Source organism: Myotis daubentonii, chromosome 2 (genome assembly GCF_963259705.1).
Source record: "Myotis daubentonii chromosome 2, mMyoDau2.1, whole genome shotgun sequence".
Lineage (NCBI taxonomy): Eukaryota > Metazoa > Chordata > Mammalia > Chiroptera > Vespertilionidae > Myotis > Myotis daubentonii.
In genome coordinates this window covers 194,437,192-194,461,526 of record NC_081841.1, presented here as the reverse complement: position 1 = coordinate 194,461,526, position 24,335 = coordinate 194,437,192, and the positions used below count along the sequence as shown (strand labels likewise).

The following is a 24,335-nucleotide window of genomic DNA, read 5'->3' as shown; positions in this document are numbered from 1 at the left end:
TTATGGAAGGATGGCACTGCTTTGTCTGTCTCTGTGAATAATGTGGGTGCGATAACCACAAAGTATTGCTAGGTAACTGCCACATCTGTCAGTCCACTGCCACAGGCTGTGTGGGAGGCAGGGAGATACTGTGTGGAGCTAGTTGTGTCATCACTGTCCTGGGTGAGCCACAGCCAAGCTGAAGCCTGGCTTTGTGTGCTAAGACGCTTGGAGGCTAACTCCGTTGCTACTTTGAGCTCAGTGTTGCGTTGACACACAGGGATGATACCTGTGGTGAGTGGTGTGTCCTAGAAGTCTTGGAGCTGCAAACCCTTCCTAGGAAACTTGTTCTTCTCTGGGTGAGTAATCCTGGTTCCTCCTCAAAATAGGCCTCCGCCTTGGTTGGCCACGGCGATTTGCTGTGGCAAACGGAGGCCCCACCTTAAGGACCAGGGCTTGTGTGAGGAAAAGCAAACCCAAGGTGCTCTTTGGTGGAGGGAGTGTTGCTAGAGCAGCCAGGGATATTTGCCTCTTGACAAGGGATCTTTTCAAAGGAAAGCTTTGCTCTAGTGTTTGTGGTCTTTTTCCTCTTTCATGCTTAAGAAAATATTTTGCTTGAAAAGTACAGTTAGATTTGTGTCTAAAAGTTCAGTGGAGAAAATGTGTTTAGACTAGTGGTTCCTTTTCTGTCTGTGCTCTGATAAAACAATGTCAGAAACGGATGAACTAACCAATCAGAACGCTTTAAGTGATCTGCCCTCACGTTAGAACACTGGCACACTTTTTTTTTTTTTTTTTTTTTTATACTGGCACACTTTTGTGGTTCTTCCTTCTGGTTAAAATGAGCAGCAGCCTGACTATTTGTGAGAAAGCTGCACAGGAAGTGGTGTGTTGAGATTTAGTTCCTTTTCAAGGACCTCTCCCTTCTGTTTGTTTAACATTGGTTTTGAGCTGTCTGCCACTTCTATTTGTATGATAAGCCCATTTCCTTCAGATCATTCATTTAGAGTATTCAGAGACCCATTGAGATTACTGAGAAATAAACAAGGCATAGTTCACAAAATATTTTTGAAGCGCAGTTAACTGAAATAGGTTATCAGCCACTGAAATAGCTTGCATCTGTTTTATTGAACATTATTATTTCAAAAACATTGGATTTTGGCTTGCACGTACTTAAAGTTTCTTCAGCGCATTTACTTTTTTAAAGAGAACAGGACACATTTAATGAATAATTACCCACTGACAAGTAAAGTGCTTTTGGAGAGCAGAAGAGATGAGGAAGGGAGGGTCAGACTGTTTCCTTTCCAGGAAACCCACGGTCTGTCACTTGTCCAGTGGTAAGACCGTAATGACCTTTCAGTACTTTTTTATACTTAATGTGTCTTGGTCATATTACGAAACCTTAGCCCGGCATGAAATCAAAATGCAAAATCTAGTATTACTGGCAGTAGATTGTTTTAGGAGCTAAAAGCCCTGGTCCGGGCTGCAAGACGAACTCAGGTGTGAGCTTTGTCAGATGGCATTACATGACTAAGTAGGTAAGCCATATGATTCATTTGAGAAATGAGACAACTTCAAACCGTTCATAATTATGCTCTTTATTAGAGAGCTAGGAGAGCTGGGTCTATACAGTAGACTTTTAGTACAGTCCACTATCATTTCATTCCCAGAGTGACGCTCCTGACCCAGTAGCTGTCCGCCTGATGTACAGCATTTCTTGAAGATAAAAAGTTATTGGTCTAATCGAAGTTAGAAGAGTCATCCTAGTCCTTGAGCAAGGTAGACAATTACTGGAAAACCTCAGAGCTGACCAGAGCGCTTTTAGAATTTAGCCTCTCCTCTCATTTACTCTGCACACTGAGGTCTTTGTCAGTTAGTAATGAAGCATCAGGAACAGTGACATCCTGATAACCTAAGTGATTTGACCTAAAAACCTTCCATTTAATCCTACTTTCCTATGAAAACTACACCATTAGGGCAGAGAGGGGACACAATCCATTTCCCCAGGGCCCACCCTGGCGTTTATTGAACTGCCTCTTACTCCCTGTATGCATACTAATGTGTATTTTACCTGGATAATGGTTCAGGTGACATTGACAGGGAAGCATTTGAGCATTTATTAAAATACAGTGTAATGATATTCGCAGGTGGCAAGAAGGTATGTTCACCACAAAGCAGTGAAGTCTCAGTGGATTGCTGGCCCCTGGTCCAGTGAGTGCCCGAGAGCTTGCTCGTGACTGGTTCAAGACTGTCTCACATTTGTCTCTGTTTTCTTCTATCTGGATCTTGATCTTTTTTCTCTGTGGTATGCCATCCGCTGTGTTTCTAAGATTATACGTATATTCCATCGGTGTCACTGTTATCTGGGATTCTTCTTTTAGTTGCTTTTTTAAGTTAGCGCATTTCCCACCCCTGCCGGTAGTTCTCTATCTTAGTTTTCTTCTCTTCTTCTGAATGTGTAGTTAAAAGCCTTTTCATAATATGAAACCAGAAACAGAGAACTTGATTTGAGCAAGACTTGCATGTATGTTAAAAAGTAAAGTATGTGTTCATTGATGACAATTTGAGAAACACAAAGAAAATTATCTACTGTTATTCTACCTCCAAAAAAATTAGTACTGTTGCCCTTTTGGTATATGTATTGCCAACATCTGTGTGTGTGTTTGAGTGTGCACATACTCAGGATGTATTTAAATGAGTGCTTCCCAAAGTCTGTTGCAGATATAGGAAATAATTGGTGGTATATGAGATAATTGTAGGAAATACACGACTAAGCGTGTTTAGCTAATAGCTATATACTCTAGTGTGTATTATAAAATAATAACTAGTGCATTAAACCTATGACTTCATGGCTACCATTGCTCTGGAACACCTTCAGATGGATGCTATGGGTCCTCAGGACCTCTTCAGCATCTCACTCATTATATGACTCATTATATGACTTCACTAGGTCTTCACTGTCCAGCACATTAGGAATCTGCTCAGCTCTTCCTTCAAAACATATTCGTATTTCAACCCTTTCATCACTCCTGATGCCACCATGGTCCAAATGATCCAAGTCACCATCGTTTATTATAATACTAGAGGCCCGGTGCACAAAAATTTGTGCAATCAGGGGGAAGGGGGGCGTCCCTCAGCCCGGCCTGTGCCCTCTCGCAGTCTGGGACCCCTCGGGAGATAACGACCTGCTGGCTTAGGCCTGCTTCCGGGTGGCAGAGGGCAGGCCCAATCCCTAGGTGCAGCCCCTGGTCGGGCTCAGAGCAGGGCTGATTGGGGAGTTGGGGTGCCGCCCCTGTCATGCACAGAGCAGGGCAGACCGGGAGGTTGTGATGCCACCCTCAGTCACGCTCAGGGTAGGGCTGATTGGGGGGTTGGGGCACCGCCCCCGTCACACTCAAGGCAGGGTCGATGGGGAGGTTGCGGTGCCACCCCCTGTCACGCACAGAGCAGGGCCAATCGGGGTTGGGGCTCTGCCCCCTGTCACTCACAGAGCAGGGCCTATCAGGGGGGTTGGGGCTCCATACCCTGTCACGCACAGAGCAGGGCCAATCAGGGGGTTGGGGCGCCATACCCTGTCACAATCAGGGCAGGGCCGATGGGGGGGTTATGGCTCTACCCCATCACACACAGAGCAGGGCCCTTGGAGGGGGGGGGGGGTTGGGGCGCCGCACCCTGTCACACACAGAGCAGGGCCGATCAGGGGGTTGGGGCACCACAGCCGCAGGGCAATCGGGGTTGGGGAGCTCCCCCCTATCAGGCACAGAGCAGGGCTGATCAGGGGGTTGGGGCGCCTTCCCCTGTCACGAGCAGAGCAGGGCGGATAGGGAGGTTGTGGCCCCGCCCCCTGTCACACACAGAGCCGCAGGGCAATCAGGGGGTTTGGGCGCTGCCCCCTGTCATGCTGATCCCGGTGCTGGGAAGCATATTACCCTTTTACTATATAGGATAGAGCCCTGGTGCATGGGTGGGGGCCAGCTGGTTTGCCCTGAAGGGTGTTCTGGATCAGGGTGGGGGTCCCCACTGGGGTGCCTGGCCAGCCTGGATGAGGGGATGATGGCTGTTTGCAGCTGGTCACACACCCTTCAGGGTGGGGGTCCCCACTGGGGTGCCTGTCCAGTCTGGGTGAGGGGCTGAGGGCTGTTTTCAGGCTGGCGGGTGACTGAAGCTCCCAACCGCTCCCTTTTTTCTTTTTTTTTATTTTGGGCCAGCTTTAGCTCTGAGGCTCCAGCTCTTAGGCCTCCGCTGCTGAAAGCAGGTTTCTGGCCTTTGTTTACCTTCTGTATTTGAAACAACGTTGCGATCCTGCTGGCTGAAGCCCGGCGACTAAAGCAGGTTTCTGGGGTTTTGTTTAGCTTCTATATTTGTAACATAGTTGCTTAGAGTTGCAGCTCAGAGGCCGACAGCCGCAGGTGGGGAACGTTGGAGTCCTCCGTCACTGAAGCAAGCAAGCCTCATGTTCGCTTTAAGCTGCCTGGCTGCCGGCCGCCATCTTGGCTGGCAGTTAATTTGCATATTTCCCTGATTAGCCAATGGGAAGGGTAGTGGTCGTATGCTAATTACCATGTTTCTCTTTTATTAGATAGGATCCTTGTACCTAGTGTCCCACTTCAGTCTTTTCTCAATCTGTGTTCACTTTCCTTCTCAGAGCAAAAGCCAGAGTCCTTACCATCACCTGCAAGTCCCTGCACGATCTGCCCCATCTACACACCATCCCTCTATGACCTCATCTCCTCCCACTCTTCTTGCTCACTTTGCGTACGATCCATTGGTTTCTGCCTTTCTTTGAACACACCTGGCCAGCTTCTGCTCTTGCCCTTGCTCTTTCATGTTCCTGGAAGCTTATCTCCATACAGCCCCATGGCCAGCTCCCCCGCTTCATCTCTTTAAAGGCTCCTGTCTAGTGAGCATTCACCTGGCTACCTTCTCTAGCCTTCTGACTCCTTTCCCCCTAAAGCTTCATATTCCCGTTGCCTGCTTTATTTTTGCTCCCTAACCATGTCACTAAAGTGCTGTGTATTTTACTTATTATCTGCCTCCCCACTAAACTGTAAGCCCCATTGGGCAGGGATTTCTCTCTGTCTTAGTCATTGTTAAATCTCCAGCACCTAGAACAGTTTCTGGCACTCAGTAGGCACTCAGTAAAAACTCACTGGGTCAGTAAAAACTTACTGGGAAAGTAGTTTAATTAAAGGCAGGAGATGATTTAAAGAATAATATTGAGGAAATCAGTACATGGGATAAAGGGGTATGTAGAAGTCATGAAAGTGATAGATGAATGATGTTTGACAAACACTGATTTAAGTAATTGTTGAGTTTTCCTTTTATGTTCTTATAAATAAACTAGTGGCCCGGTGAACGAAATTCGTGCATGGGGGAGGGGGAGGAGGTCCCCTCAGCCTGGCCTGCACCCTCTCCAATCTGGGATCCCTCTCACAATCCAGAACCACTGGCTCCTAAGCACTCATCTGCCTGCCTGCCTGATGCCCCTAACTGCTCCCCTGCTGGCCTGATGCCCCTAACTGCTCCTCTGCCAGCCTGATCCCCCTAACTGCTCTCCCCTCCTTGTCTGACCCCCCTAACTGCCTATCTGTACTCCCCTCCTAGCTTGATCCCCCTAACTGCTTGTCTGCTCTCCCCTCCTGGCCTAAACCCTCTAACTGCCTATGTGCTCTCCCCTCCTCTCCACGCCTTCAGATCCTGGTGCAGGAGTACTGAGAGCTCTCCGCCAAGTCCCTGTGCCCGTCCTGAAGCCCCTCTCTGGGCCGGGTGGCACCGCGGGCCTGTGCGCGCTTCCGCTGCGGGGGGTAGGGGGGCGGCCGCCACAGCCCGTTCTGACCCCCCCCCCCCTTCGGGCCAGGTGACACCGCAGGTCTGTGTGCTTCCCCGGGGGAGGGAGCTCCGTGGCCCGTCCTGATGCCCTCCTCCGGGCTGGGCAGTGCCATGGGCCTTCACATGCCTCCGCCGGGGGGCCACCCCCTGTGGCAGCCTCATGTCCCGGTGGCGCAAGTCCCCGCCCCTGTCCCCGCCCACCAGCTCCTGTGCGCATGCATCCTGTTGACTGGTCATGATTGAGACACCTTTAGGACCAATTAGCATATTACCTCTTTATATATATAGATAGCACTGCAGTAAGTGTTCTTTAGTAATTTTCTTTTGTATATTTATGATTTTCTTAAATGCTTACAAGTATAATTGCTGGCAATTAGGATATACACATTTTTCAGACTCATTGAAGCTAGGAAATTTATCAGTTTACTCTCCTCTCCAATATGAGTACCTGTATCTCTTCCCCTACCTCAGTATTATCTCAGTGCCTTTAAAAATGTTTGCATTGATTTGAGAGAGAGAGAGAGAGAGAGAGAAGCATCAATGTGAGAAAGAAACATAATTGGTTGCCTCCCTACACCTCCTGACTAGAGACCAAACCCAAAACCTGGTCATGTGCCCCAGCCAGGAATCCAACCAGTGACCTTTCGATGCATGGGATGATGCCCACCCAACTGAGCCACACAGGCCAGGGCTTATTCCAGTGCCTTTTAAATATATATATATATTTTTTTATTGATTTGAGAGAGGGAGGGAGAGGGAAAGAGAGATAGAAACATCAGTGATGAGAGAGAATCATTGATCGGTGCCTCCTGCATGCCCTACACTGGGGATTGAGCCTGCAACCCGGGCATGTGCCCTTGAGTGGAATTGAACCCGGGACCATTCAATCCGCACGCCGATGCTCTGTCCGCTGAGCAAAGCCAGCTAGGGCCTCAGTGCCTTTTTATATTGCACATTTGATGGCTGAAAATGCTCTCTGAGTGCCTTAACTTGTACTTCTTTGATAACTTATATATATGAGCATTTTTTTTTTTCACATTTAATTCTGATCTTTTTATCCTTTGTGACTTGCTTGCTCGTGTTTGTTTTGGCCTGGGGCTCCAGTTGCAGTGGACTGAAAATGACATGAACTGGTTTTATTGGATGGATATCACAGGCACTCTGGTTTATATCCAACAACAGAATGCAATGAGATCTCCCAGAGACAATAGCTGGAGGGTCTGCTTCCCTCCATCATCTTCACTCTCCTGCTTTTTTTTTTTTTTGGCAAACGGGATTTCCCTTTTCTTCCTTTTCAGGAGGTCTCTGCTCTCCCATAACTCTTTATTCCACCTGTATTTGGCTTGCGATGTCACTTCCTTTGGCCCTATTTTAATTATGACCTTTCAGTTCAGGTACCATCATCATCTAAGTGCCATGAGTGTCTGTGTGACAGATGTCTAGGAGTGAGCAATCAGTTGGCTTCATCAGGTGGTCACTACTGGCTGAGTCAGGATGGGGACTGAGGCAGCTGGGCCGGCTCTGTCCAGGGCTGAGGGTGGAGCAGCCTCTCTTGGAGAGACACAGTGACTAAATGTTCAGGACAGTGTCTTCTGCCTATGTTTTACTTTGGTGTGTTCATCTTTCTTGTGAGGGCACACAGAAGGCCCTCACATATGAAGGCTAGGGTTGTCTTTTGTCTCATATCATTTTAATTTCGCTCGATGTTTTTACCATGTAACCAAATCTGTTAATTAAACCATGATTTCTGCTAGTATAAAATTTAGAAATAGCTTCTCTGTGAGGAAATTTTACACTCAGCTGTGTTTTCTTCTAGTTCTTTATGGCTTTATTTTTATGTGCCCCTTGAATTATGACAAATTTTAGGGGAATTTGAGAGAGAAATAATGTATTTGCCATATTCATTCCAGAAGCATAGTGTTTATTTAGTACTAATTTCTTACAGCAAAATTTTGTAGCTTTTTAAATTTTAGTTCTATACTTTTTAAAAGTTTACTCCTGTCTACTTTATAAATGTTATATGATTATAAGTAGAATTTTTCCACAATTATATTTTCTAAGTGTCCTTCACGGTTTACTAAAGCTGTTGTTTTTATATATTTATTTTGTAACTGGCTGCCTTACTAGTTCTAATCGCTTTTTTAACTTCATACTTTTGGGCTTTACATGTAGGCAGTCACAACATCTGCAAGTACTTATTTTATTTCTAGTTTCCTCTGTCTCTTTATTTCTTATTCTCATTTTATTGTGGTAGATCTTTTAGGATGAATATAATTGTAATGGAATATAGGGCATATCTTATACTGATGTATTTTGTTAGGGATAATTATTCTGATCGGATAGTCAAAATGCTTTGGGAACATATAGGTAAACAAAACTAGTGGAAAGCCATTCTTGACTGAAAAGATTTTCTCCACTGGCTGAATGTGTCATTTCAGGCTTGTCTTGGAACCTGAACATTTCACTCTTCTTCTGGTCAAATCATTGCCTTTAGAAGTTCCTGTAAAAATGCACATGTGATCTGTTCCATGAACATACTGTGCTTGCTAATGTAGCATGTCACAGATTTAGTCTTGTGATTTTCTGGTAATTGATAGCGGTCTACTGTTAGGGAAAATCGAGAAATGGACCTTCAACAAATGGAGTAGGAAGTGTTTTCAAGGCAATGTAAGTAGGGGCTTCAATAATGTAGCCCTGCATCTTTTGCCTGCTCTGTTTTGCACACCTCCCACCTCCATCCCTAAACTTCAGCCACGGTGAACTTCTGCTTTCTTAAATGTGTTGTTCTCTTGCCTGTTCTTATCTCCCATTCTCAGCATTCTAGTCCTCAGAGTCAAATTCAGTGCCACTTTATCTAGGAAGGTTGATTTCCATAAACGAGGTGTATGTCCTACCACATATACTTCTAATGTGCCCTGTATTTTCTTTAAATAATATTCTGATAATTGCTTTTTAAAATTGACTTTTAAAAATGGTTATAGTTATTCATCTGTAAACTCAAACTGCACACTGTCAGAGAGTATATGTACCTTATTGACCTTTGTGTCTGACACATACATAGTCACTCAATAAAGGTTTCCTAAATTGATGACTAAAAGGGGAATGGGGGAGAGTTAGGCATGTTTATCAGTGGGCGTGAGGGAGAGACTGCAGGGAGATGCCTTAATTAGCAAAAATAAATAGTAGCTCCAAGAGGGAAGCTGCGTACTTGAAAGGGCAGGGACATGTGTGCCTGTTCCAGAAACATTTACTTTTACCTGGATCTGAGCCTTTATAGACTGAAGGCCAGGCCTTCCTTCTGCTACTGGAGTTGAGCCAAGAGTCTTGAGGGATCTGAAAGGTCATTTTCTCCATGGATGAACTTTGTACCCTGGGGCAGAAGGAATATATAACCCTATTCTTTATGCTTTGCCCTTTAATTTCTTTGCTCTTTGGGGTTTCAGTAGTGCAGCCACTGGGCGTTTACAGCATCCAAAATGGCAGGCTGGCTCCTACAGTTCAGGAACACCACCTACAATAAACACCACGTTTAAAGCTAGAGTGAAGAAGGCAGTGGGAGCAAAAAGACAGGAGTGTGTACGAAAAAGTAGTATTTGTTGCTCTTTCATTGGCCAAAGAAAGGAAGATTTGCTTTTGTGAGCCTGGATGGTGACAGTTTATGAAAATATTTCCAGCAGTGAAAAAAAAATTATCAGGTAGTTTTAGTGTTCCTCAGCTTAGAGTCAACTTATCTCCCTATACTTCTATTGTTATATTATCAGATTAATCCTATTATAAACGGAGAACTCAGAACTGAATATAAGTGGGAAGGCCAGATACTTCTTTGGTTATTATTTTCTATATCTCATTTATTTGTTCAGTGTCTTCCTGACAGACCTGCTGTTTGATGTCATGTTGAAACAGACACTCAGTGATTGAGCTGATGTTATGTGAAATTACTACATGACTGACAAAATTAAGCAAGTTAGTCTGCTGGCTTCAGCAGATTGGGTTGGGGTGGTGCTGTGTGTATGTGCAGATCAGTTCTGGAGCTGCATAAGGGTTGGCTTGAATCCTTTCACTCTACAGATCGGGAGCTGAGATGTTAAGTGACTTTCCCGAGGTCATGCAGCATTTTAGCTTCAGGGCCAGACTATTGGTAATAGTTGCACTATTGTATACACTTGCTATAGGTAATAATTTTACCTGTTTTACAAATGAGGAAACTGAGGCACAGAAAAATAAGTTGCCCAATTTCACACAGCTAGCACATGTCAGAGCCAGGATGTGAACCAAGGTCTGGGTTCAAGTCCTTGCTTTTAACCAGTGAGTTGTTTTCCTTCTCCCTCAGTCCAGTATTCTCTGCCCATTACAGTGCTGTCACCTGCAGTAGCTGCCTCCCCAGTATGTGGCTTCTGCAGGTGTTTTCCATACATGCACATGGTACTAGCTCTCTGCCAGTATATCATGCTCTGGCTTCAGGGGTGGCTCAGATTGAATGAATCTAGTCTGTAAGGAACCATGAAACAGGAAATGTATCTGCAGGCTTGTAATCAGTTGGAGTTGTTACCTCCAAAGACAACTACAACTTCTGCAAGGGTATAGTTTGGGTTATGCTGTAGTCTTTTATTTCCTTTCTCAACTATGGTTGAGAACTGATTTCTTTTTGAAGCTGGCTCAAAACCCACCAAATTAGTGATGCTATAATGGCCAAAGTTATTTTGATGCTTATTAAATATCTATTTCTCTGGTATTGATCACAGAAGGTCATTTTTATTGTTATTTTTTTCAATGAGTTGTAGTATGCATGGTCTCTGACCTCCTAGGAAATAGCTAAAAGAAATGTCCAGGAGCTGTAAGGCTAGATTCACCCAAAATGGATGTTTTATTTATTTATTTTAAAAAAATATTTTTATTGATTTCAGAGAGGAAGGGAGAGGGAGAGAGATAGAAACATCAATGATAAGAGAGAATCATTGACCGGCTGCCTCCTGCATACCCACTACTGGGGATCGAGCCAGCAACCTGAGTATGTGCCCTTGACCAGAAACGAACCTGGGACTCTTCAGTCCATAGGCCGATGCTCTATCCACTGAGCCAAACTGAGTAGGGCCCAAAATGGATGTTTTAGATATGATCCATTGGAGTTTATAATCAAGGAGACCAAGCAGAACTTGAACACATCTTTTTACCTTTGCCACTTGTGGAATCTAGAGTTCAGAGAGTCCAGAGGGCTCATTCATTGAATAGAAAAGTACTAAGGTTTGGTGTCTCCAGAGCTTTCTTGAGGGAAAAAATGGTTGTGCTTCTTGTCCATCAGGTTCTGTGAGATGCTAGTCTTTTAAAGACTTGTTTTAAAATTATGATAAAAATTTCTCTCAAACTTTAGAGCATCTTTTCATTAATCTCACATGCATTATTTCATTTCCAGACAGACCTCAAGAAATAGCCCATTAGAGGCACGACAGAAGTGCTCTGTGGCTGCAAGTCTAGTCAGTCAGTCACGGGTTTGGGTAGGCTGTGGAGAAGCGTTTGAAATGAGCCTGGAGGAGTGAGTGGATTTCCATGTGCTGGAAAGGAGGAAGGACACATGAGGCGAGGGAGCAACAGCCTGAGCAAAGGGGCTGCGTGGTGTACAGGGAAAGAGGCAGTGGAAGTGAGCTGGAGACTTGATCACCCAGTGATAGGAACAGTGTGCTAGGAACAGTGAGGTGAGCCCCCTGCTAGGAGATGTGGCAGTATTCTGTAGGCCTAGGTCTGTTTGAGTCTCCTAACCCATACTTTTTTTTTTCTTAGTGATTTTTGCCTTTCAGTTTTGAGTTCTCTATTAGTGCAATGGGTTGTTTACTATGCAAAGTCCTCCAGGATTGAAGACAGATGTGGTTCAATTCCAGCTTTGTATCTATATAGCTTTGTGTCTTTGGGAAAGTCAGTCTTTCTGAGCCTCACTTTTTTCTCCCATTAAGTTTAGAGTGCTTGTCAGGCCTTATCCCGAGTATTAGGAGATATTTGTGAGTGAGTGTGTGTGTGTGTGTGTGTGTGTGTGTGTGTGTGTGTGTGTGTGTGTGACAGAGAGAGAGAGAGAGAGAGAGAGAGAGAGAGAGAGAGAGAGAGAAAGAGAGAGAGAGATTTAGTATAAAGCATTATCTGTAACTGTAAGGGGAAAGAGCAGGTAGTGGTGTCCTCATCCTATGAGCAGGTAGTGGTGTCCTCATCCTATATAATAAAAGGGTAATATGCAAACTGCCCCTAACAGTAGAACGACTGTGAATGACTGGTCACTATGACACACACTGACCACCAGGGGGCAGATGCTCAATGCAGGAGCTGCCCCCTGGTGGACAGTGTGCTCCCACAGGGGAGCTCTGCTCAGCCACAAGCCAGGCTGACAGCTGCCAGTACAGCAGTGGTGGTGGGAGCCTCTCCTGCCTCCTCAACAGCGCTAAGGATGTCTGACTGCAGCTTAGGCTTGCTCCCCCCGGCAAGTGGACATCCCCCAAGAGCTCCCGGGCTGCCAGAGGTATGTCTGATTGCCAGCTTAGGCCCGATCCCCTGGGGAGTGGGCCTAAGCCAGCAGGTGGTCATCCTCTGAGGGGTCCCAGACTGCGAGAGGGCACAGTCCAGGCTGAGGGGACCCCCCACCCGCCGAGTGCACAAATTTTTGTGCACCGGGCCTCTAGTCTATAATAATAATAGCATAATATGCAAATTGACCGAACAGCAGACCAACCATCTGACGACCACACTATGACACGCACTGGCGCCAGGCCAGCCACGCAGGTGTGATGCGATTGTTGGGGGAGGGGGGCTGCCATTGCCCCACGATCGCCTCACAGAGGGAGGTCCAGGCCACTGGCTGGTGGGGTGATCAACCAAGGGGGAAAGGTAGGGGTGGTGGTGGACACAGGCAGTGTCAGGCCAAGGCAGGTGCAGGCAGGGGGTGGGGCTGGCTGCAGGCAGCTGGGGGAAGCCTGGGTCCTGGGTGCCAGCAGCCGGAGGGAAGCCCGGGTGCAGGTAGCCAGAGGAAAGCCGGATGCCTGCAGCTGGGGGAAGGAAGGCCTACCCTTGCATGAATTTCGTGCGTCAGGCATCTAGTTCATAATAATGAGCTTTCCCAAACTTTGGCAAGTTCTAAATGTTATCAATGGGAGTTATTTCTGTAAGTATTTTGGTTGCTGTGAAGTGACTAGCATGTGACAACGCTGTGATAAGGTGCAGAAACGTCATCTATTGGGGACTTGCAGCTGGTGGCATTGCAGCAAATTGTGGACTTTAGAATCCCATGGGGCAGGACCATAAAGCCAGGAGGACAGGACTTTTAACACCTCTGGTTGATAGAGGGGAGGGGAGAAGTCACACATTTGCTATTATAGCTACTTGACTTGTACTTTCTTCTTTTTATTTTAAGTGGTGGGGTAAAGATCTTTTAATAGGACTGATGCGATTGACTTAAAGTATGTTTAGGTTTTATTAGCTCTAATTCCAAGGATAGGAATTCAGATTGTGAAAGTAAGATTATCTAGGTGATTTGATTATAGTTGAAGGAGAAATTGGAAAATGAATTTTAAGAATGGCAGCAAAGTGAAATCTGTTTTCTACAGACCCCGAAGGAAGGAGCGTATTCTCCGAGTGGAAGTCCCAGATTGGTAGGTTTTTCATTTTTTAGCTTCTTGGGTGATTTTCTAGCTATTGGCTTGGTTAGTGTTTTCTTTTCATTACCCTTTCTTCCTTCCCCACCCTCCTTTTCTTGCTGCTTTATAAGACCAGAGTGATATTACTTATACATTTCAGAAATAAAAATAAAGAATAAAGCTTAAATAACAATTTTATAGAGCTGATTGACTGGGTTGATTCATCACTTTTGAGTGCATTTATATGCTAGGATAGGAGTTAAGTGGTCGTATAATTTGTAGAGTATCTATTGCCCTTTAGGTTGGTCCACATTTGTACATTCCCTCACGAGCCAATCCTTAATGAATTTCTTTGCCCGCCTTCTTCCTACTTTTGCTGCCCAGCTTCTGGCGGCCAGTGAATATATGGTATACCAATACTAATCCAACCCAGCAAAAATGTGGACCATAGAGAAATTTCTCCATAAAATTATTTATTGTGTTTTAAAATGTGTGGAACATCCATTAATATGAACAATCAGAAGATGGTTTAAGATCCAGTTGAAAGTAGTTCAGTACTTCATATTTTTAAAATTGAAACTGACCATTTTTTCCCCTTAGGGTGTGATGGGGCAGAATGTGGCACTTTAAAACCATTATTTTTCAATAGAACTTTTCCTTAATATGTAACCAATCAGTGATAGAAAACTAATTATTTTTAAGTTTCAGATAATTGCATATGAAAAAAGAGAAACCAGAAAAATGTTTTGATAATTATAACAACTAATAATGAAGCATATATTGGGTTTTCATATGCTGTTTGGGAATTATTGCTTTTGAATTGACTTTTATTAATGATTGTATTACTGAATGGGCCTCTATAGAGGGATGCACTGGGAATAATGAGTTAAGCATTATACATAAACAGCCGTTGTCATTGGTTTTCTTGTTGTATAGGAAGTATATATGAGTATTACTTGTGCTGTTTGTCTTTCTCTTTTTAATTGGTAAGGATTTTAGAGAGAAAAAGCAGAGGAGCTAGTCCAGGCAATTCTGACTTGCAACAGTTTGACATTTCTTTTTTATAAATTTTCTTTGGAGGGATAGACTTGATCTCACTCTGTGGTGTAGTAAATATTCTTCCTAAGTTTAAGTTTGTGATGTATTTCTTTATTGATAATGTTAACACCTCCCTTTAAAAGAATTTCTATAAATTAGTTCATTTGAATTTGGAGAAGCAGGAAGGGATATCTTGGTCTGGATAAGCAAGTGTTTTTCTGGGTAAGATATGGGAGTGTCTAAATCCAGACCGCTCTGTCTCCAGCAGTGTGTGCAGTGTATCAGTCACCGTCATTAAAGGACATGGTCCATTTCAGACCGTCCACTCCTTAATTTACAAGGAGATAGTATGGAGTTGCCCCTTTGCTTTATTTCCTTTTGCTAGGGTGGAGAGTGATAGGAGATTTTTAATGCCGCATCAAGGCAGTGAGGTAACATAGCCAGAGGCTGTTTCCATGGAGGATATAAACTCAGAATGTCCACTGACATTTTTAGAGCATTTCAGGAAAACAAGTTAGTCCATGCAAATGATTCATTCTCCCTTTCTTGCCCACTGAAATGGGATTCACGGATCCCAGTTTCCACGAAGAAGCTTCTGTGCAGATCATGAACCTGCACAAGATTTTGTGTCATTTTTTCTCTTTATTCCTAAACTGGACATCCAGTAACAATTGCTTTGCAGAGGAGTCATCTGAAATGTTTATGATGTGGTCGTACTGAAGCTGACTTGGTAATATTGCAGATATTACATTTTCATATGAGAGCTGGCCCAGAAAAGCTGCAATTTAGTGTCAAAAACCAAAACAAACCCAAAAGGCAAAAACACGACAAGCTGCATCAGTTGGCTCATGCCTCCAGAGGAGTATGAACCTCTGGAATGAAGAGTTCACCTATTTACTGGAAATCTGTGCTTCTAAGGCAATCTGTACTTTATTCACTGGTGCATTTGGTCAATTTCTGTGCCACTGCCTGCACGCTGGTGCCCTCTTCTGGAATCATGATTGCAGGGCTGAGCAAAATGGAGGTGCTTTAAAAGGTAGGCTGAGGAGACAGAACCTCTGGATGACACTTCTTAAAATTCTTCGTTGGCAACGATTGAATTTTGGCCTCTGTGCTAAACAGAGAAATAGCTATTAGGAATTTTGACTATTAGGTATTGTTTATGGTTTTCTTTGAAAGGCTCTAAAATCACATATAAGAAAGATGAAGTCTCTTCTAGAGAAAATGTATTCTATATGTGTCAAAAATGGGTTCATTGGGGGCAATTTAAGTCAGTATTAATTTCTACTGGGTGCTTACTAACACTTGTATACAATATAAATAGCAGTTTCCATTAAATAAAATACTGTCAGATGTCATTATCTCACGCCGTCATGCAAATAACCAAGCAATTTGAATCTTTTTTAAAAATATATTTCTTTATTGATTTCAGAGAGGAAGGGAGAATGAGAGAGAGAAACATCAGTGATGAGAGAGAATCATTGATTGGCTGCCTCCTGCACACCCCCTACTGGGGAACGAGCCCGCAACCCAGGCATGTGCCCTTGGCCGGAATCGAACCTGGGACCTTTCAGCCCGCAGGCTGATGCTCTATCCACTGAGCCAAGCCGGCTAGGGCACAATTTGAATCTTAATGATGTAGGGGTAGGACTAGGGAAGAAAATGGATCTGGTGATGGGAGCTGACAGTACACTGAGCATTTACATGAAACTTCTCACTTAAACTTCACAATAGCATGGGTCTTGGTCTGTTATCTCCATTTTATAGATTAGAAAACTAAGGCTCACAGAGAAGAATGAACTTACCCAAAGTCTCACAAATGGTGACTGATGGAACCAATGTTTGAACCTTAGCGGTTCACTTGGATGGAACTTGCTTTTAGCAGCTTCTAAATTAATAATTGTTACTCATTGGCAAATTGAACACTTGCAAGTAGAATCCCATTAATAAATGACGGGAGACCTCCTAATTCTACTATAATGCAATCGTGTTCAGATGAATGCAGTACCAGGTATTTCTCTGTTGGCACATTTCAGGATTTCTTGGTCATATGGCACACTACAGCCTCTCACAGGGGATCCTACCCCCAATGTGGGGGGAATGACTATTCCTATACTGAGTTTCCACAGGGAGGGGATGGTTGCTGTGGCTACCAGACAGCGTGCCTGGACATCCTGTGGACACCCTAAACTTCTCATGTCTTCGAACCAAACTTATGGCCTTTTCTCCTTCTGTCTCCTGTTCCTCTGCATTTGGACGCACACGCTGTTATACACCTCTCTCTTCCTCTCGTATTCATTATCTTGGTTGGGGCATCACATTCTGCCCAGCTTCTAAGTGAGAGTTAGCCTCTGCCCTCTCTGTGAACACCACTCAACACACATCCCAAATCACCCATTATGTTCTTTCATTTTACTTTCTAAATATCTTTCAGGGCAGGCTTTTTTAAAAATATATTTGCATGAACTCACTTTCAGTTTAGTTTCTTGTCTCTTGACCAGTCTGGTTTGAGAGCTTTCCTAGGTGATTTCTTGGCCTTCAGTTTTGTCTCCCTGCTCTTTTTCCTCCATGTTGTAAGCAAAAGTGATCTTCCCCAAATCCAAGTCCGATTCCTTACCTTTTCCCCAGGATAGTCCTGGAGTGGTTCCTCATAGCGTGCAGTGGTGACTCGAGTCCTGACATCATCTCAGAATCATCTTGGACCTTAAAAAGAAAAGTGCTGAGGCCACTTCAGGCCAGCGGAGTGGGAATTCCCTGGAGTGGGGCCCTGGCACATGTCATGCCTGGAATGTTCACATACCCTCCTATCAGGCTGTCTACTTGGATATCTAATAGTCATCTCAAAGTTAACATGTTTAAATGGAACTTCTTTCTCTCAAAACTTGTGCCAACTTTGACCTTCCCCATCTAAGTTGATGGCAACTGTGCCTTTCAATTTATTCAGACCTCCCATGACCACTTTATATATAAAAAGTCACTCATCCCAAAACTGGGAGTTCTGATCTCTTCTTTCTTTGCTCTTTTTTTTTTCCCCATAGTAATTGTCACCTTAGCACAGGGGTGGGGGACCTTTTTTTGCCAAGAGCCATTTGGATATTTATAACATCATTAATGGGCCTTATAAAATTATCAACTTAAAAATTACCCTGCTATATTTGGTCACACATTTAATTAACTCACCCCTAATGCATTGGCAGGGCCAGACCAAATGATTTCACAGGCCTTATACGGCCTCTGGGCCGGAAGTTCCCACCCCTGTTCTTCAAGCATATTATATGCTCATTGATTATGTCTGTAGTTTATTTTTAGCTCCCCTCAATAGAAGGGTGTTTTTGTTTTGTCTTTTTTGTCCTTTTGTTTTGTTTACTGAAGTATTCCAAACACCTAAAGCATTGCTTGGCACATGCTAGGGAATTTGTTAGTATTTGTTGAATCATACCAGAGAATGACTAGCAATAGGAAAATGAATATAGTAGAGGGTTTAAAGGACTTGAGTACTGGAGTCCCATTGCCCTGTCCAGCCCTGTGCCTCAGCTTCCATCTGTGAAATGGGTCTACCATTTCGTAAGGTTGAGGATCAAATGAGACAATCCCTAGGAAACACTTGTCTGGTGGCTGGCACATGGTTACTTATGTTAGATGCTGTCGAGTGAATGCTAATACTGGAGGTGTTGTAGTTGTTCTGAATCATTTCTCATTGATGTTTCCTTCAACATTGGATTATGTACATCTCTGCAATGCCAGAGGAATGAACACCATAGATAATGATAGCCAATAAGATTTTCTTTCTTAGTGACAATTTATGCTTCAAGGTTTTAAGTGTATCTTTCATATGATGTTACTTAGACCTCTTCTTGACTTTCATTCCGGCCACGAAAGCTGTGCATTTGACCTAGCTTTCACGAGTCTGTTGGTCCCAGACTCTGTGTCTGTATCTTCTGCCTGAAGAATGACAACAGGGTCATATTGCTCTCTCTGGTCTTTTTATCCCACTTGCAAGTGAGGTCATTTCTTTCCACTCTTGGGGATTCCTCTGAATTGCCTTTGCCATGCTTATACAGGGTGGGGCCAACGTAAGTTTATAGCTGTTCATCTGGAAAGTAATACAATACTTAACAAATAATAGTACAAGAATAAACTGTGTTTGGTGTATTCCCAACTGTAAATCTACTTTTGTTCTACCCTGTGTATAAAATTTAACAAGGCGGCTGTGTGTTGTTGTTTTGTATGTATATCCCAGGACATATTTTATAAATGCAGGAGGAAAAACGTTGACACCTTAGCCTAGTTTATTTATTCTAGTTTTAATACCACAATTAAATAATTTAAAGATTTTTTCAAAATTTAAATTCAAAATAAATAGGAAATAAGATAATATAGTTAGTGCCCTCTGCTGATGTTGGTCTCTAGAATGTTCCCCAGGATTAATTATAATGAATTAGAAGTTTGTGCTGCATGTCATTGATAGCAGAACATAGAGGACATGGAGACAGATCATTGCCCAGTTCTTGCATTTTTTGACAGATATTGAATAACTTCGATCTACTCTTGTGATGTGGATACAAAATGAAATTCAAGGTAGTGGTAGATGAGAGATGGGTTTTTAAAAGGCAGAGCTATAATAAAAGTATATGCCAGAATCTTGTGCTCTGAAAATGCAGTGAGGGGAGTTGGAGCATGATTCTAGAAAAGTAGTTATTTTACCAGGACTTGCATAGGATCAGTAAGAATTTGCAGAATTTTGGGTAGCCCAGAATTTGGGGGTGGAGGTAACAAGAGTGGCAAAGGGAACAACATGTGAAAGGGGTATAAAAACACAGGTAATATTTCCGTGTGGCCCAAGTGTGAGGACAGTGGTCCGGTGATAAATCTAAAAGAGGAGGCATGTGATCACATCAGTGGTGACAGTGTGCAGGTTGGGGGGAAAGGCTGAGCATACAGAGAAAAGAGGGTAGGATCTTCCTTTTGTATGCAGAGAAGAATTGGTGGGTCCTAGGCAAGTGAGAGACGGTCTTGATAAAACCATAGAAAACTACTAGGAGTAAAAATGTAATCATAGAAGCAAGTCAAAACGAACCTGGAGGTGTGGCGGAAGTGCCCAAAGGGCCTGGGGGCAGGTGCAGCCTCCTCTGCTCACAAATTGATTGACAGGTGTGGTGACCAGAGGCACTAGATTCCAGGCCCTGTCCCCCGAGCTCAGCCTTCAGATGGCCCACTTGCCTAGAGCCTGCATGCTCCGCGGGGCCTGTCGTTCTGGTCCTCATCTTTCCCCCGAATCTAGTGTTCAGGGCGGAACAACGGAGCGCACCCCGCAGCTGCTGACTCTCTGTAGGCCCATGGGAGAGTCCTATGCACAGTACCTGCTGAGTACACAGTGTTTGCCGCAGAAGGATATGTGAAGCCTCAGTCCTGCGTTGACATTTGATTCGCCACCTGGCCCCCTGTGCCAGCCACTGTATGTCCAGGACCACTTCGGCATTGAGCTGTCTGAGGAGGGAGCTGAGGCTGAGTGTTGGGGTGCAAGGACATCACCTCGGTTTTGAGGGCCCCAGCCTACAGAACTTCAGGGACAGCCTGACCTAACGCCCCTCCTGGGCCTCCTTCCTGGACAGCACCACCCATGACCAGACACCTACCTGAGAAATCCCACCCACAGCTGGCCACCAGCTCCTTCCTCCTGCTCTTGCTGACCGGCATAGTCTCGGTGGCCTTCCTGCTGCTCCCACTCTAGGATGACCTGGGCAGCCAGTTGCCCCAAATCCTGCATGTCTCCCTGGGACAAAAGTTGGTGGTGGCCTACATCTTGGGCCTCCTTACCATGGTCTTTCTCCATACCTGAGTCCCCTCCCCGGCAGGGCTGTGGACCTGAGACAGCCACTGTGATGCTCATACCTTGCCTCGACTCCTAATCCCTTCTTCTTCTTCCTGCCACCCCCTCCACCCTTGACAAAAACAAAAAACACACACAGGGATTTGTATTCATTTTCCAAGTTGAATAAAGTAAATTTGCAAAATTAAACTGAAAAAAGAAAACCCATAAAAAAACAAAACACAAACCTGGGAGGTAGCGTGGTTGTGAAAAGCACTACCAATTCACAGTCAGAGAACACCATTATTGGAATTCTTCAAATAAAGCCGAGGACAGCAAACATTTCAGGAGATAGAGTCCAGTTAAATCTGAATTTCTAGATAAACAAGGAATAATATTTTAGTGTTCAGAATGCCCATACAGTATTTTAAATATACTGAAAATTATTTTTTTATCTGAAATTCAGATCTAGGTGGGTGTCCTATTATTTTTATTTGAAAAATCTGGTAATCCTAGTATGATAAAAATGAAAAAATAAAAGGTCATGAAAAGGCTTGATGGTCAGACTCAATGATCTGATTTTTTTTTATACTGTTACCATGTTTGCTTGGAGGTATGAGATACAAGCGTTTGATAGAACACAGGGAGAATCTTTTGGGAAGTGTTTTCTACATTTAAGTCACTGGTTGGGATTTCACCTTATGAGATTATTAAGAAGAAAAATGGAACTATAGGAAAGGGGAAATTGAAAAGCATCTAATATTCAACAGACTAGATGGACAGTGTCTTGTGTATTCCAGGAAACAAAATGGGTGTCATTCTCTCGGAGAGGGACCATCACGCTGCTTGATCAAATGTGAACAAGGCCGGGCTGCCATTGTTGTTTATGTTCTTCATATACAGTGGCCCCTGTGTTCTGGCTCCTGTTTTTATTGAGGCTCTGAAAGAATTACAAAAGCCCCAACAATAAACACTCTGCTGAGAATGTGAGGTCATAGTAATGTGACCTCACAGGGAGCCAGTTCTTTGGAATCCCTAGAAGACCAGCAGACTCTGGAGTTGTGGGCGAATGGATACTGGGAAGGGGCTGAGAAGAGGAAGTATGGCCCATGCGCACCCTGGGCTCCATGATGAGCTTCTCTTGGTGTCTGTCTTACTGCTGGTGAGTTTGTCTTGGCCATCTTTTCACATACATTCTGATTTAAAAGGAGCAATCTCTGTTCTCATTCAAATAATCTGGTAAATTGTGAAATGGGACAGAATGAAGCCATCTAGGAATGGAGGTATTTAACCTCACTTTATTCTTACTTTTCTTTTTTTACTAAAATCCAGAGAAATCTGATGCCTACAGATTTTAATATTACCTTCTGGTGAATGTGAGGAAAATGAGAAATAGACTGGTTGGGAAAGCTAGTAGAAAGAGGAGGCAAATGTGAGGAATGAGAAACGTGAACAATAGGAATAATTTTGGCTACTACATTTAAAAAAATATGCTCATTAGGATAAGTATCTTGTATTTAAACAAAATCTTTGCAGTACAATGTATAAACTACATGTTTGCCTGGAGTGATTAAGTATATGCCATGAATTTACCCTGAGAAGTGAACAATAAGTACCAGTTTAACTGAGAAGAAAATTCTTTCTTTGACATTTTCCTGCAACATGATAGTTAATATATAGAGTAAGAGAAGGCATGGGAACACAACTCCAGGGATTTTTTTTTTTGATTTATAAAAATTACTTGATTTTAACTAAAATCGTTCTTGGAATAAATATTTTACATTTCACCACTTATGTGAGAAAACACAAAGTTGTATTTGAAAGAAATTTCTTCTACGAGTTTATTTTTTATAGGTTTGCCATATGTAATAATTAAATATTCATTTTCCAATAAGATAAATTTCACAAAACTGGCTGGGTAATGTCAACTCTCTAGAGCAGTGGTTCTCAACCTTCTGGCCCTTTAAATACAGTTCCTTTAAATTGAGGAACTGTATGTTGTGACCCAACCATAAAATTGTTTTCGTTGCTACTTCCTAACTGTAATGTTGCTACTGTCTCTTCTGGAAGGTGTGATTGGCATGTGCATAGAACAGAATTTTCCTGTGGTTGATTGAGTCTCAGAGACAGTGTGGGATAACCTTCCTTTTATTTCCTTCCTGATAATCCCCTTCAGGACAGCAAGTAGCTTGGAAAGTGAGCTTGGGGAGGGACTACTAGGGACAGTTAACTCCCTCAGGTCTGGCAGGGTTAAGGGAAGTCAGGGACTTTGCCCCTGGGAGCTACTTGGTGTATCAGCTGGTTGTACAGTAGCCCAACTACATTTCAGTGCTAGTGAAGCTGTCAGGCTAACACTTAGTTGGTGGATTAGTGGAAAACGGGAAATTATAATTTAGATAGAATAGGTGACAAAATAGAATTTGAGCAGTTTTTAAAATATTCATCTTTGCTAACGTGATTTTTGTATTTCATTATGTAAATTTACAATGAATTTCTTTCTATTGGTAATGCTTATGTTACTTGTAATAATTACAGTTACATTTTGAACGATTGGTCATCCCTGTTCCCTCTTCAGAGTATCCTGTTTTAGACAATAAATGGTTACTATACTTACTAGTACTATGCAGACCAAGCTAAAGAAGTATGGGATAGGGCAAGGACACCCAAACTACTCTATGGACCTCATTCAGCCTTGCCTGAAATGGCTCTTAAGTTCTTAAAAGTTGTAAAAAAACAACAGAAAGAAAGAATCGTGTGGTAGGGGCCTTAGGTGGCCTACAAGTCCAAAATATGTACTCTCTGGTCCATTACAGAAACATTCTGACTGTCTAGAGCAAGGGTGGGCAAACTTTTTGACTCGAGGGCCACAATGGGTTCTTAAACTGGACCGGAGGGCTGGAACAAAAGCATGGATGGAGTGTTTGTGTGAACTAATATAAATTCAAAGTAAACATCATTACATAAAAGGGTACGGTCTTTTTTTTTTTAGTTTTATTCATTTCAAACGGGCCGGATCCGGCCCGCGGGCCGTAGTTTGCCCACGGCTGGTCTAGAGTCTGTTGTAAATGTGTTGGAAGGCTACTTACACACAGGAGTTCATCATGAGATAGCTTTGTTTTATTACCAAGTTAAAACGAAGATTTGGAAATCACTGTGTTCTCATTGGTTTTATTTTTTTTAACAAAATCACCCATTTATTTTCATTACTCAGAAAAAAATGATGGGTAATTTCCTTTTGTGTTCTTTTATTTTTTTATAAAGTACATATTTTAAAATTTATCTTTATTGAAAGTATTACAGACATCCCCTTGTTTTCTATTAACCCCTTCCACTCCACTCCCCCCCCTTCCCAGGTCTTCACTGCACTATTGTCTGTGTTGATGGGTTATGCATACATGCATTTAAGTTCTTTGGTTTTTGTGTCTGTGTGATGTAGCATTCTACAGCCAGCCACTTCCTTTCTAGAACAGAAGTTTCACAGTATGGTCTGTGGGGCTTCCCAAGACCCTTTCAGTTGGTTTGTGAGATCAAAGTTATTTTATAACAACAGTACACCATTATTTTCCTGTTTCACTATGTTGATATTTGCATTGATGGTACAAAAGCAATGGGAGGGAGTGTCTTAGCACTAATCAAGGGAGTAGCACCAAACTGTTCTAATTGCTCTATTGCAGTTTACTACCATGCACTTGAAATAAAAACAGGCCAGTTTCACCTAAAAATGTTCTTGATTAAGCAGTACACATTAATTACATTTCAATCCTTGACTACATGCCTTTTTCATTTCTCATGGGATGAAATGGAAAATATGCATAAAGCACTTCTGCTCCTGATGGCTGTCTCCAGGAAAAGCACTTAGACATAATTAGAGTTGTGATCTGTGAACTCTACTCCCTTTTTTCATGGAATGCCATTTTTCCTTCAAAGTATGACTGGAAACTAGGTTATTGGCAAACATTTTCTTGGATATATATAGTGTGTGTCTATCACTTTAAGGAAAACAACTGAAAATTTTTATTGCCAGTGATAAAATGTGGGCTTCCCATCAAAAAATTAGAAGTTTAGAAAAC

At 43.2% G+C, this 24,335-nt stretch overlaps 1 protein-coding gene and 1 pseudogene across 5 annotated transcripts in view; both read left to right on the top strand.

Annotated features, from left to right (window-relative positions):
* Nucleotides 1-24,335, top strand: part of PSD3 (pleckstrin and Sec7 domain containing 3) — a 526,912-nt gene that overhangs the window by 280,106 nt on the left and 222,471 nt on the right. For 3 of the 5 annotated variants that reach the window (XM_059685223.1, XM_059685226.1, XM_059685225.1), the window contains one exon: nucleotides 13,389-13,433. The exons of the other annotated variants lie outside the window; for them this stretch is intronic. In XM_059685223.1, the coding sequence (XP_059541206.1) occupies nucleotides 13,389-13,433 (45 nt within the window). The remainder of the gene's footprint in view (nucleotides 1-13,388; nucleotides 13,434-24,335) is intronic. 5 annotated transcript variants of the gene reach the window in all.
* On the top strand, nucleotides 16,452-21,373 carry LOC132225923 (motile sperm domain-containing protein 3-like; annotated as a pseudogene).